At 45.7% G+C, this 13,269-nt stretch overlaps 1 protein-coding gene across 2 annotated transcripts in view; it reads right to left on the bottom strand.

Annotated features, from left to right (window-relative positions):
* Positions 1 to 13,269, bottom strand: part of LOC137427905 (protein flightless-1 homolog) — a 38,157-nt gene that overhangs the window by 8,124 nt on the left and 16,764 nt on the right. The window contains exons 16-25 of one of the 2 annotated variants that reach the window (XM_068117715.2): positions 4,248 to 4,331; positions 3,944 to 4,115; positions 3,719 to 3,826; positions 3,233 to 3,424; positions 2,792 to 2,983; positions 2,541 to 2,680; positions 2,247 to 2,451; positions 1,961 to 2,121; positions 1,671 to 1,731; positions 1,111 to 1,239 (exon numbers count right to left, since the gene is read on the bottom strand). In XM_068117715.2, coding sequence (XP_067973816.2) covers positions 1,111 to 1,239; positions 1,671 to 1,731; positions 1,961 to 2,121; positions 2,247 to 2,451; positions 2,541 to 2,680; positions 2,792 to 2,983; positions 3,233 to 3,424; positions 3,719 to 3,826; positions 3,944 to 4,115; positions 4,248 to 4,331 — 1,444 coding nt within the window. The remainder of the gene's footprint in view (positions 1 to 1,110; positions 1,240 to 1,670; positions 1,732 to 1,960; positions 2,122 to 2,246; positions 2,452 to 2,540; positions 2,681 to 2,791; positions 2,984 to 3,232; positions 3,425 to 3,718; positions 3,827 to 3,943; positions 4,116 to 4,247; positions 4,332 to 13,269) is intronic. The other variant, XR_013623407.1, reaches the window with a different exon arrangement.

Here is a 13,269-nt window from a genome sequence, read left to right as displayed (position 1 = left end):
GATGGAGTCATCACTGTTTGGGGGACGGTACAGAACACATATGAACAAAAGGTGGGAGCGGAGAGGAAGCCGTAGCCAGAGGTACTCCTGGGGGTGAGGAGGAGAGAGGGCAGTGCAAGGAGAGTGAGGAAGAGAGTTTTTGATAAAGATAGCCACCCCACCACCAGGCCGAGGCTCAGGTCTATCATACCGGAGGAGGGAGTAACCAGGCAGAGATATTAAGGAATCGGAGACATCTTGAAGGAGGAAAGTCTCTGTTAAGCAGATCAAGTCTGGATTGTCAGAAGCAACCTGTATGGAGAGATCAGTCAGGTTTGAGCGAAGGCCCCGGATGTTTGAGGTCCATACCGTTAATGAAGAGAGAGGGGGAGCATCGGGTACAGGACAGGGGAGGGGAGGAGTAGGGTAAGATGAAGGATGAGAGGGGGAGGTAGGGAGAGCAGTTGTTAGTGTGTCAGCGATTGCAGAAGAGTTCCAAGAAAGGGAAGGATGAGGAGGATGAAAGGTTTGAAGGTGAAGGGATGAGGCACAGTGAGGGGTTGTTTGAGGGGGGGCAGAGGAAAGAAGAAGGTTGGGGGGGGTGGAGGTATGAGATAGAAGGGAGACGAAGTGGGGAGGAGGCAGCTTTGAGGAGGAGGGGGGAGGAGGGAGAATTGGAGAGGAATGGTATGGGGGGAGATTTGAATGGGAGGGGTTGGGGGGGAGTTTTGAAGGGGAGGAGTGAGGGGGGAGTTTAGGAGGGGAAGGGCAAGGGGGGAGTTCAGGAGTGGAAGGGCAAGGGGGGAGTTCAGTAGTGGAGGGGCAGGGGGGGGAGTTTAAGAGTGGCGGGGCAAGGGGGGACTTTAGGAGTGTAGGTGCAAGGGGAGGGATTTGGATGGGAGGGGCAAGAGTGGAGTTTAGAAAGTGGATGATTAATGAAAGACGAACATTGAAAACAAATTGGGTTTGTTGTGATTTTCAAGTTAGCAAACATAACCTCCATCCACCTTTGGTGACAGAGGTAATGATGCAGATCCGGCCTATCGGTGGGATACAAAACGTAAACTGTTCCATCTCGCGGAGGTATGCGCTCGACCGAGTGCCTTTCTAGTTATTCCCATATAGTTCTACTTGTTTGTTGCTGCTGTCCTCGGACATGAAGACGGCGATGTCCTCGGCGAGTTTGGCTTCGTCACGTGATGCACAAGAACCGATCCAAGCGTACACCGGAGCACCCTCCTCCACATTTGCTAATGGAACCTGCACCACGGAGAAGAAGCAGTGAAGGTGGAGACCAATGGACCGAGCAGTTCGTCAAATAGGAGTGCTCGGACCAAATGCTGTCGGAGCCCCGCATACAGAAATGGAACCGTTGGGATCAACGGGGAAACAACCACCATCGCCATGGCACAAACCGATGAGCAGGAGTCAAACTTCCACGTAGACCATCATCCTGCGGATGTTTCCACATTTGCATGCACTTTCAAATGTCCGCAAGTCAGCGTGGACTGGTAATTTTGGAGCCACGTTCAAGAAGAAAGGAAAAGCATATCGGACGAGGAAGAGGGCGAAGCCGAGCATACTTGACACAAACGTACCGTGCTGAGCTTAGGGCACACTCAGTTGGGAATAAGGAAAGTGCAGGAGGTGTTAGTCGCTCGAAGCAGGTAATGCAATAGAGCTAGAGGTACCTTCAAGATGTAACAGAAGCCAGAGTTGAGCAAGCTGGAATCAGCGTTAATCTGGATACACCTGCAGAGTGCAGGCGAAGGGGAGGAAGAAGAGATGGGCAGACAGAGGGGGACAGGAAAGTAGAGCAAACAGAGTGAAAAAGGCCCGGGTCCATGGTCTCGGCTGGTGGACTAGGAGACGGTGTGCGGCCGGCCGCAAGCAACGATCTAGTGGAATATCAAACAGAGGAAAGGTCCACGTCAAGGCTTCAAGGTTGGGAATGGGAACACCGCCACGTTGAGCTCGTTACCGTGTGTAGATGGCGCTGTTGTTGCTCCGGATATGGTAGAGAGCAGCGGCTGACCCGGACGTGGTCCCTGGTGCCAAACGCTTGCCCTGATGGATCAGGAAGCGTCGTCGAAAGTGGGACAGGAAGCGAGGGGGCTCCTGTTGTTGCTGCATCTTCACCACCTGCAGCATATGGAAAGACAGGTGTATATGTGCAGTGGAGAGGATGTACTCCATGTGCAGGTTTAAAACTAAAAGAAGAAAATTTAAAGTGCCATAACAATGCTGGATAAACATGTGCGACGTACCTCCAATCTGCCAGGAAACAAGCTCTCAAACTTCTTCTGTAGACTAAAGGTGAAGGTAAGCCAACCCATCCTGGGAGCACCTGCACCCTGCCAAAAGTAGACTATACATTGTACGTCTTCCAAGCCCTCGTCGCCATCTGCAACCTCCTCTCCTGCTCCGTCGCCCCCGGCCTCGCCCGCTGGAGATTCCACGGGAACCCAGTACCTTGAGGTGTGATCAAGTCAGGTCCCTCAAAGGTGCTGACCGAGTGCACACCGCCATATTTACACACCAAACCGTCCTTGGAGACTTACCGGCAGAGGAATACGTAACACTCGTGCGAGTAGAAATGTCCAAACTCGGTTTCTGGCAAGCGGGTGAAACGCTTCCCCTCCAGCACAAAGCCCTCCATTCCATCCAGGTCCTCATTCCAATCCTCAATCGCCTGTTGGGCCTACCGGGCAGGTTTCAAGATGAAGGCGTTTAGCCATGATGGATTTGACGACATTCAAGATTGAGGCCTTCACACGAGTTTGAATATAAAAAAATGCTTCGGTGCACAAACCTCGGACAGCGGTATGACGTCCTGGCGTGGCATGAAGAGCGCAGTCAGGTCGGCCTTCATCTGCGGGCCGGGCCGCTTTGGCCGATCGCCCGCACACTGCTGGGTTTCTCGTTCTTGGGTCAAAGCTTCGGCGGTACGCGTGTAGTCGACACGTAACACGTCGTCCCAATGATGGAACTTCGACTTGAATACCTGGAAGAGCCAGAGCGCAAATGCAGCAAAGCCATGATGGAGCGAGTTCGCTCGAGGACGTTGGGACCGAACGTTGTTTTGCGCCATGCGCCATGCCGGCCTGTCGGTGGATACCGTTACGTTTGACGTCGATTCCAGGTCACGTGACAAGAGCGCGAGAGAGAAATCGGACAAGTAGAAGAGAGACAACATCGGATGCTCCTAACTTCTTACACGAGGGTGCAGCCGGTACTCCCCTCGATGACACACCTGTGATTCCGTGCCTTGCATGAAACGAGCGATGGTGGTGTGGGACGGGCGCGGTGACAGCTGGCACAGCTCCTGCGCCAATTTGAGTGAGGCTGCGCGTGCCAGCCGGGCCGACTTGCGCCCGGACCAAACGAAGAGTTCGCTCCAGCAGTCCAGCACGTACACGTGCGCGGGGTCCAGCAACGACTGGGTCTACGGTGATGGTAATCGAGAAGAACGTGCACGGATGCATTTCCAGTTTCTGGCCTCAGGAATATTTCGATATGGCACAGGGATGGTAGTACTCGGATGCATGAATTTGACCCGGATGGGAATTGGACCCAAGACCTAAGCGCAAGAGGGTCAGTGAGATATTCTGCAAAGCAATGGATGAGGAAGTGATGTAACAAAACCAGAAACATATTTTGACGTTCAAAAAGGTCAGGATAGATGGATTCTAGGAGGCGGTGGAGTGAAGTCGAAGCATCCACACAAATGTATTCTTACCAGGCGATGCTTTGGATCTATCTCTGCAACAGCAGCTTTGGCTGGGTGCTCCACTCGCAGGCGGTAATTCACCTGCGGCAGCTCCAGGTATCCCTGGCCGAGACAGGCCTGCGGTAGGCCAGAGAAGGTTGCCTTGGAATGGTGTGTAATCAATTTATTGTTACGAATGCTTGGAAATGTTGAGATGTACGATCAACTGCAAGCAGAAAGAGGAGTCGAGTGTACCTTGTAGAGGTGTGGTGGTGTTGGTTGAAAGTCCGCTGAAACGTGGCAGGAAATCTCGGCAGGTTGCCCGCCTAACAACTCCCAGAACTCAGGGACTTCCTGCTCCTGAGCCAGGACCACAATCTCTGTGCGACATTTCCGTTCCAGCCGTCCAAGCTTTTCTGCGAAGAGCCTGAGAGGGTAGGAATAACAGAGGGGGGGGGAAGAGAGTCCGTCTCTATTAACCTTTGATAGCAAGTAATCCCCACGACCGAACTACCTTGTCTTCACCATTTGATTTTAAGGATTGAGAAACTGGGGTTACCGTGCTTTGTTCCTCATCGCAAGGTGAGCGAGGGCTCCCTTCCACAAGTAAATCACCAGGCCCTTGTCGAGTAGAAACACGAAGCTGGAAGCAGGACAACACACGGGCCGTACTGTTTCATTGCCTTACACAGATGTCGGTGACGATCTTCTTTCCCAAATGTGAAATGAAGTGCGACGTCACACCTTAGCTACACAAGTGGGTGTTTATACAGGAGAGTGAGACAGAGACAGAGAGCTAAACGATTAGTGCCACTTGCTGAGTGCCTGATTCATGGAGCAACCAAGATCATCAGCTGGGCACCGTCGATTCTCACACACACACACACACACACACACACAATTACATTTTAAAAATTTAACTTCAACAAACAACGCTGACAACTCCTCAACTTCCCCAAAAAAAGCCTCAACCTTCCCATCCCAACTCTGCCCCATCTCCGCTTCCCCCCCACCCTTACTCCCACGTCCTCACCCTTCCCTTCTCGACCCTAAGGCATCAGTCACCCCAGCTTCAAGGCTTCAGACCCCTTACCACCCCAGCTCCTCAACAACCCCTCCCCCCACCACCAAAAGTCCCCAACCCCTCCCCCCCACCCCAACAACCTTCTCCCCCCCCCACCCCAAAGCCTTAACCTCAACCTTCCAAATCTGTCATCTTTACTTGACCCCCCCACCCCCACCCCCCTTCCCTCATCCCCCTCCGAGCACCATAAAAGCAAACTGACATTCCCACATCGAAACAGCGCAATATTTAACGCTTTTCGCGCCCCCCACCCCCTTTATCATGCTATCAAATGATTCACAGAAACCCATCACAATCGCCTGTTTAAAATAGTCGGATCTATCAGAAAATAGTCGGAAATAATTGGAAGGACAAGCAGTAAAATCGCTGCTTGAGAGAATGCCACATAGTTATTTGGGCAGTGTATAAACAGATTGCGGGCTCAAGCTTCAGCCACGCTGGCTCATGCTTAGCACACCAACGAAGGGAAGAGATTCGTCGAAAGCGACGACGCACACCATCATCATCGTCATAATCTGAAGGGAAAACTCAAATCTGTGAATCTCAAAATTGTGAATTTGACAGCTTCGAAGATGAAGAGCACCAAAATGGCGGCCGTAGTACATTAATTGGCGGTGGAGTCAAGGGAACTGTCCAATAAATGGGTGGAACCTGGACACACGGACGCAAGCACAGACGGACGCACTCACAGCTCCTTTTATAGCCGGCGAAGCCGGTGTTGTCAATAAACGCGTACGTATTATGTTGAAAACCAGATTTTGCTGGATCCCTTGGCTTGAGAATTCCGAAGCTGTGACGCACCAAATCGCTCGATGGAGGCCGCCATCTTGCGGATGCGGAAGTATGCATAACAAAAACAAATTGAAAAACGTTCAAGAGGAGTTTGTTTCACCCGTCTTTGTTCGATTCACAATTGTATGCACCTCTAATTTGTAATTAAAATACTTTTAAGACCAACCTCGGCCCGCACGGGCCTGGTTATCTTCAACGAAAATCGTCACCAAACACCGGAACCAATGAGATTCGAGCATTTGAAAAAATATTTCTAAAACCAAATCACTCAATGGAGGCCGCCATCGACCGGATGCGGAAGTATGCATAAAAAAATTGAGAAAACGTTCAATAGGAGTTTGTTTCACCCGTCTTTGTTTGATTCACAATCTGATGCACCTCTAATGTGTAATTAAAATACTTTAAAACCAACCTCGTTATCTTCAACGAAAATCTTCACCAAACACCAGAACCAATGAGATTCGAGAATTTGAAAAAATATTTTTTTAAAGCTTATTACGCGTTTCGGATGGTGAAAACGGCGTCAAATATTCTAACATTGACGAAGAATTATATTTTTAGAAATCTCGCGGCCGTCGGGGATAGTTTTTCACGGCCGGAAATATCCGAAGTTGAGACGGAATTCACCGAATTAATCAAGAAGTAACGATGTTACAATCCCGCAAGGTCAGCGGTGGTGTACATCTGCCTCTGTACCTGCGTGCATGTCTACGAGAGGCTGTGGGGATCTCCCAGAAATACAGGTTTTTCATTGGCTGTCGGAGGGTATTTCCGCCACGTCATAGCCGATGGCGTAGTGGAATGCTCGTGCTTCTAACGTCGTTTTCGAATTTTTATGTCATTAAATTGACTGTCCTCGATCACAGCTTTTGTTTTAAGTTAATGGCAAAACAATCGGAAAGAAGATGCTAATTTCCGAGTATAAAATGACCATAACTTCTTTAATACTGAAGATATGAAAGTGAATTAGGTATCAAATTAAAGGTCTTTCCATGCTTTATCTGATGCTATAAATTACAGGCTTGATTTTTAACATCTCAAAATTTTGTAACATTCCTACAAGGAAGTAAATTTTATCAATTTTAATCTCATCCAGAATGCAAATGGTGTCATTTTATGTCTGAATTTGCGAAATTTTGTGAGCTGACCAATCAGCGATCAGCTTAGGTCAGCCAATCAGTGCCATCGACACGATTTGATTAACGACAGTCACAGATTGCCGTTGAAACGGCGCTATCGTCTGACCTGTCGGCACTGATCTTACTGCAAGCTAACTTCTTCTGGTGGAGGAAGCCGCAGTGCCCGGAGAGAACCAGTCCTGACAGCGATTGAAGTTAGAAGACTACACACATACTGTGAAAACGTATTGTTACGGACACGACTTAGATGTTATGATGGGCCGAGCGGAATGGCCGCCGTGTTCGCACAAGTTACCCGATTATACTCGAACGTTGGCCGAGTCGCGCTACGCTAGATCAATGAAGGAAAGGACACAACGGCTAGGTTAAATGACACGACACCAGGGGTACAGTTCTCAAGGCCTCCGGAGAGGTTATAATATTGCGGAAGGTTAGATTACAGGGATGAGAGAGACAGCATAGGAAGATAGGCACTTAGACACACTTATCTTATTCCCGACAGACCACAGATAAACGGGACAAAACTGACTCACACGGGGATTGATGGCAAGGAGGGGCAGGTATTCGATGGCTCAAGGTGCACCTTGGCTCAGGGGCAAAATCGACCCGGTCCGGTCCAAAGATGCGGGGAGGTCGCTCAGCGCTCGGAGGTCGCGACTTGTCTTTCCAAGCTGGGGGCGCATCTGACCTCACGTCCGGTAAGTGGCTGCGTATATCCGGCGGGGAGTGACACGCCCTCGGCTCGTTAGCTCCGCCCCAGATGGAATCGGCCCGTTGCTTCTCATTGGGTGCGGGGGGGTTACCGGGCTCCGCCCCTGACGAGGAGCTGACAGCCAGCCCCTTCGTGGTAACCCCGTGGAGCGCATGGGCAATGGCGGCTAACCAAGCCGGAGTGAGGACGCACACTCCCCGCGCCGCGCCGCCCCCCTCTGTTGTTGTAGTTGTTGTTGTAGTTGTTGTTGTTATTGTTTCATGGGGAAGATGGAAGGAGGTATGGGGAGGTCCTAAACTCACTACTGGTGCCATACAATCACATTCTGGTGCAACGAAGAGTCAGAATTAATGGAAACGAGTCCTTAACTGACATAGACTAAGAATAACTAGCAAGATGTCCGAAAGTTGTCTACGTGAGATGCGGTGGACCTGGGCACGACATTTAATGGGGGAAGAAGGGGAAGGTCGGTTCTACAGAGTGTTGTTTACAGACAATGGGACTAGGGAATGGGGGATTGGGGATAGTTGGGGAGTATTGGGGAAATAGGGGAATATTTACAAGCGGATATGGAGGCCAAATCCCATATCCGCAACAGTATATTAAGCCCAGTTAAAATTTCTTAAAATAGGCCTTAAGCTAGCACATCGTATAGTTACTTCCTTAAGCTTCTTGTGACATTTATTGTATGTAGGTATTGGGGAGGACTGTCTGCTCTTCTCTTTTACCAAGTCTTACCAGGTACGGTACCTACTACACCTACTTACTACCAACTACCTAACCTACTGATGCCATCGTGATGGGTAAAATAGTAGCAAGAGGCTTTGGCTTCGCCGGCTCATTGCGGCTTTGCAGTCGGTACTAGTAGTACAGTATAGATAAATGGAGATATGTATATGGATAGATAGAGATAAATATAAATAGATATGGAGAGAAAAGAGGAACGACATAAAAAAGAAGGAAAGAAAATAAACAAAAATTAAGAAATGATCAAAGTGGCCTTTTTAAAGGGGAAAGTGAGCGACACGCGACGATGTACGCTGGAGATTATTAACTGCCCTACCGGTCCATGGAGTAATGGCAGAAGCGACTGTGTTGTTGTTGTTGTGAAGGTAATATTTATTTTTCCAAAGCGACCATGTTGTTGTTGTTATTGTTGTGAAGGTAATATTTATTTTTCCAAAGCGACTGTGTTGTTGTTGTTGTTGTGAAGGTAATATTTATTTTTCCGAAGTGACCATGTTGTTATTGTTGTGAAGGTAATATTTATTTTTCCAAAGCGACCATGTTGTTGTTGTTATTGTTGTGAAGGTAATATTTATTTTTCCGAAGTGACCATGTTGTTGTTATTGTTGTGAAGGTAATATTTATTTTTCCAAAGCGACCATGTTGTTGTTATTGTTGTGAAGGTAATATTTATTTTTCCGAAGTGACCATGTTGTTGTTATTGTTGTGAAGGTAATATTTATTTTTCCAAAGCGACCATGTTGTTGTTGTTATTGTTGTGAAGGTAATATTTATTTTTCCAAAGCGACCATGTTGTTGTTGTTGTGAAGGTAATATTAATTTTTCCAAAGCGACTGTGTTGTTATTGTTGTTGTGAAGGTAATATTAATTTTTCCAAAGCGACCATGTTGTTGTTGTTGTTGTTGTGAAGGTAATATTTATTTTTCCAAAGCGACCATGTTGTTGTTGTTGTGAAGGTAATATTTATTTTTCCAAAGCGACCATGTTGTTGTTGTTGTTGTGAAGGTAATATTTATTTTTCCAAAGCGACTGTGTTGTTATTGTTGTTGTTGTGAAGGTAATATTTATTTTTCCAAAGCGACCATGTTGTTGTTGTTGTTGTGAAGGTAATATTTATTTTTCCAAAGCGACCATGTTGTTGTTGTTGTGAAGGTAATATTAATTTTTCCGAAGCGACCATGTTGTTGTTGTTGTTAAGGTAATATTTATTTTTCCAAAGCGACTGTTGTTGTTGTTGTGAAGGTAATATTTATTTTTCCAAAGCGACCATGTTGTTGTTGTTGTTGTTGTGAAGGTAATATTTATTTTTCCAAAGCGACCATGTTGTTGTTGTTGTTATTATGAAGGTAATATTTATTTTTCCAAAGCGACCATGTTGTTGTTGTTGTTGTTGTGAAGGTAATATTTATTTTTCCAAAGCGACCATATTGTTGTTGTTATTATGAAGGTAATATTTATTTTTCCAAAGCGACCATGTTGTTGTTGTTGTGAAGGTAATATTTATTTTTCCAAAGCGACTGTGTTGTTGTTGTTGTTGTGAAGGTAATATATATTTTTCCAAAGTGACTTGTTGTTGTTGTGAAGGTAATATTTATTTTTCCAAAGCGACCATGTTGTTGTTGTTGTTGTGAAGGTAATATTTATTTTTCCAAAGCGACCATGTTGTTGTTGTTGTGAAGGTAATATTTATTTTTCCAAAGCGACCATGTTGTTGTTGTTGTTGTTGTGAAGGTAATATTTATTTTTCCAAAGCGACTGTGTTGTTGTTGTTGTTGTGAAGGTAATATTAATTTTTCCAAAGCGACCATGTTGTTGTTGTTGTTGTGAAGGTAATATTTATTTTTCCAAAGCGACTGTGTTGTTATTGTTGTTGTTGTGAAGGTAATATTAATTTTTCGGAAGCGACTGTGTTGTTGTTGTTGTTGTGAAGGTAATATTTATTTTTCCAAAGCGACTGTGTTGTTGTTGTTGTGAAGGTAATATTCATTTTTCCAAAGCGACCATGTTGTTGTTGTTGTGAAGGTAATATTTATTTTTCCAAAGCGACCATGTTGTTGTTGTTGTGAAGGTAATATTTATTTTTCCGAAGCGACTGTGTTGTTGTTGTTGTTGTGAAGGTAATATTTATTTTTCCAAAGCGACTGTGTTGTTGTTGTTGTGAAGGTAATATTTATTTTTCCGAAGCGACTGTGTTGTTGTTGTTGTTGTGAAGGTAATATTTATTTTTCCAAAGCGACTGTGTTGTTGTTGTTGTGAAGGTAATATTTATTTTTCCAAAGCGACCATGTTGTTGTTGTTGTTGTTGTGAAGGTAATATTTATTTTTCCAAAGCGACCATGTTGTTGTTGTTGTTGTAGTTGTGAAGGTAATATTAATTTTTCCAAAGCGACCATGTTGTTGTTGTTGTTGTGAAGGTAATATTTATTTTTCCAAAGCGACCATGTTGTTGTTGTTGTGAAGGTAATATTTATTTTTCTGAAGCAACTGTTTTTTTTTGTATACTGAATCGAGGCTCGTGAAACAGCTAACATTTATTTCACAAACAAATCAACCAGACAAACAAAATATATAAAAAGAGGGAGCGGAAGACAAGATGGGGAGAGAAGGGGAAGCACACAAACACAACATTTGAGAGCAGGGAGATGTGTGGAAGGGAGAGGGCTTGGGGGGAGGAGGCGTGGGAAGGGGGTGGGGAGGGAGGAGGCGTGGGAAGGGGGTGGGGGGGGGGGAGGGAGAAGTATAAAACACAAGGACACCAAGGACTTCCAGGACAGAAGTTGGTATTTCAAAAAAGTGGATTTGGGGTGAAATTAGCGGGGGTAGAAAAGATCAAGGTTTTGGATGGGGGAAGATAAGAGATGGTGGTGAACAGCTGTTTTAAAGACCTGGAGGGTGGAGTGGGATTGAAGAGAGCGATGGAGTTTGTTCCAGAGGCGGGAGAAAAGAGGAATGAAGGAGTGAAGGTGAGCAGAGAGTCTTGATTTTGGCAGTTTAAACATAAGAGGGTTGCAGGCAGATCTTGTGTGACCTGTAGGAATATTTGGGGGACAGAGCACAGACAGGGCTGGGGGGGCTAGGCCAGAGAGTGAAGGTAATATTGTTGTTGTTGTTGTGAAGGTAATATTTATTTTTCCAAAGCGACTGTTGTTGTTGTTGTTGTGAAGGTAATATTTATTTTTCCAAAGCGACCATGTTGTTGTTGTTGTGAAGGTAATGTTTATTTTTCCAAAGCGACCATGTTGTTGTTGTTGTGAAGGTAATATTTATTTTTCCAAAGCGACCATGTTGTTGTTGTTGTTGTTGTGAAGGTAATATTAATTTTTCCAAAGCGACCATGTTGTTGTTGTTGTTGATGTGAAGGTAATATTTATTTTGCCAAAGCGACCATGTTGTTGTTGTTGTTGTTGTGAAGGTAATAGTATTTTTTCCAAAGTGACCATGTTGTTGTTGTTGTTGTTGTTGTGAAGGTAATATTAATTTTTCTGAAGCGACTGTGTTGTTGTTGTTGTGAAGGTAATATTTATTTTTCCAAAGCGACTGTGTTGTTGTTGTGAAGGTAATATTTATTTTTCTAAAGCGACCATGTTGTTCTTGTGAAGGTGATACTTATTTCTCCAAAGCGACCATGTTGTTGTTGTTGTGAAGGTAATATTAATTTTTTCCGAAGCGACTGTTGTTGTTGTTGTTGTGAAGGTAATATTTATTTTTCCAAAGCGACCATGTTGTTGTTGTTGTGAAGGTAATATTTATTTTTCCAAAGCGACCATGTTGTTGTTGTGAAGGTAATATTTATTTTTCCAAAGCGACCATGTTGTTGTTGTTGTTGTGAAGGTAATATTTATTTTTCCAAAGCGACCATGTTGTTGTTGTTGTTGTTGTTGTGAAGGTAATATTAATTTTTCCAAAGCGACCATGTTGTTGTTGTGAAGGTAATATTAATTTTTCCAAAGCGACCATGTTGTTGTTGTTGTTGTAAAGGTAATATTAATTTTTCTGAAGCGACTGTGTTGTTGTTGTTGTTGTTGTGAAGGTAATATTAATTTTTCCAAAGTGACCATGTTGTTGTTGTTGTTGTTGTGAAGGTAATATTTATTTTTCCAAAGCGACCATGTTGTTGTTGTTGTTGAGGTAATATTTATTTTTCCAAAGTGGTAACGATTCTATTTATTGCACGGAACTGTGCACAAAATGCTCTCCACCTCAAATCCTCCCCGTCTGTTGCGCGAAGTTCTGCGGGCTCAACTAGGTATAATATTGTTGCGGTTTTGAGTTTTGGTAATAGTCAGTATAATAAAGGCTAAATTTTCCCCTCATAGTTAGTCACACAAGCAACATGTAGCCTCGCGATAGTGTAGTTATCTCTTAGTATTTGTGAGCTTGGTCCTTTTCCTATGTTAGTTCTGCGTTGAGTAGAGTAAGGAGAATAGGTCCTACTTCTACTGACTATCCCGCCTCCCTAGCCTCATGCCTCTTTGTGCTGACTTTGGTTCATTTTGGCGCGAATTAACACGAGGCAGGCCTCGGAGGGTCGGGGCGGGGCCAAATGAGGGCGGCAGAGGAGCTGACGGTAAGCGCGAGCCGCCAATCAGGGCTCAGAGGGTGTGGCGGCAGCACTGCGTCACAGGGCGTGGTTGGAAGGTTCGAGAAGGTTCGGGGCGTATCAATATAAGCCGTTGCGCGAAGCCACCAAGAGTTGAGTTGGAAGAGGACTCGCAGCAGTAAGAGCGAGAAGGACTGATGAGGACTGAGCGTCAAGGGACTCGTTGAGAGAGGACTGAGCACCAGCGGTTGAGAGTTGAGTTCCAGTAGCGCGGTGAGCCGAAGAGGACTTTGAGAGATATGCGAGTGGAGAAAGACGCGTATTGAACCAGGATACGCGCTAATATAAAGCAACGCTCGGTTGAGCTTGAAACCGATCCGCGTACAGTGCATTGAGTTACGCGAGTGATAACGCATAACTCACTTCCGTGGCGGCGCAGGGATTTAGGTACGAGCGAGACTTGGCCCCGAAACCCTACCTTGCGTTTAGCCCGTAAGAGGCGTTTCAAGTCTCTCGGTTCCGCCAAGCCCAGAAAGAACAAGGGGATTATTCCCCCCTTGGCAAGGG

The sequence above is a fragment of the Myxine glutinosa genome, chromosome 5 (genome assembly GCF_964187855.1).
Source record: "Myxine glutinosa chromosome 5, kmMyxGlut1.1, whole genome shotgun sequence".
Lineage (NCBI taxonomy): Eukaryota > Metazoa > Chordata > Myxini > Myxiniformes > Myxinidae > Myxine > Myxine glutinosa.
Note: the sequence above shows the minus strand (reverse complement) of the source record. Positions and strands in the feature narration are given on the sequence as shown.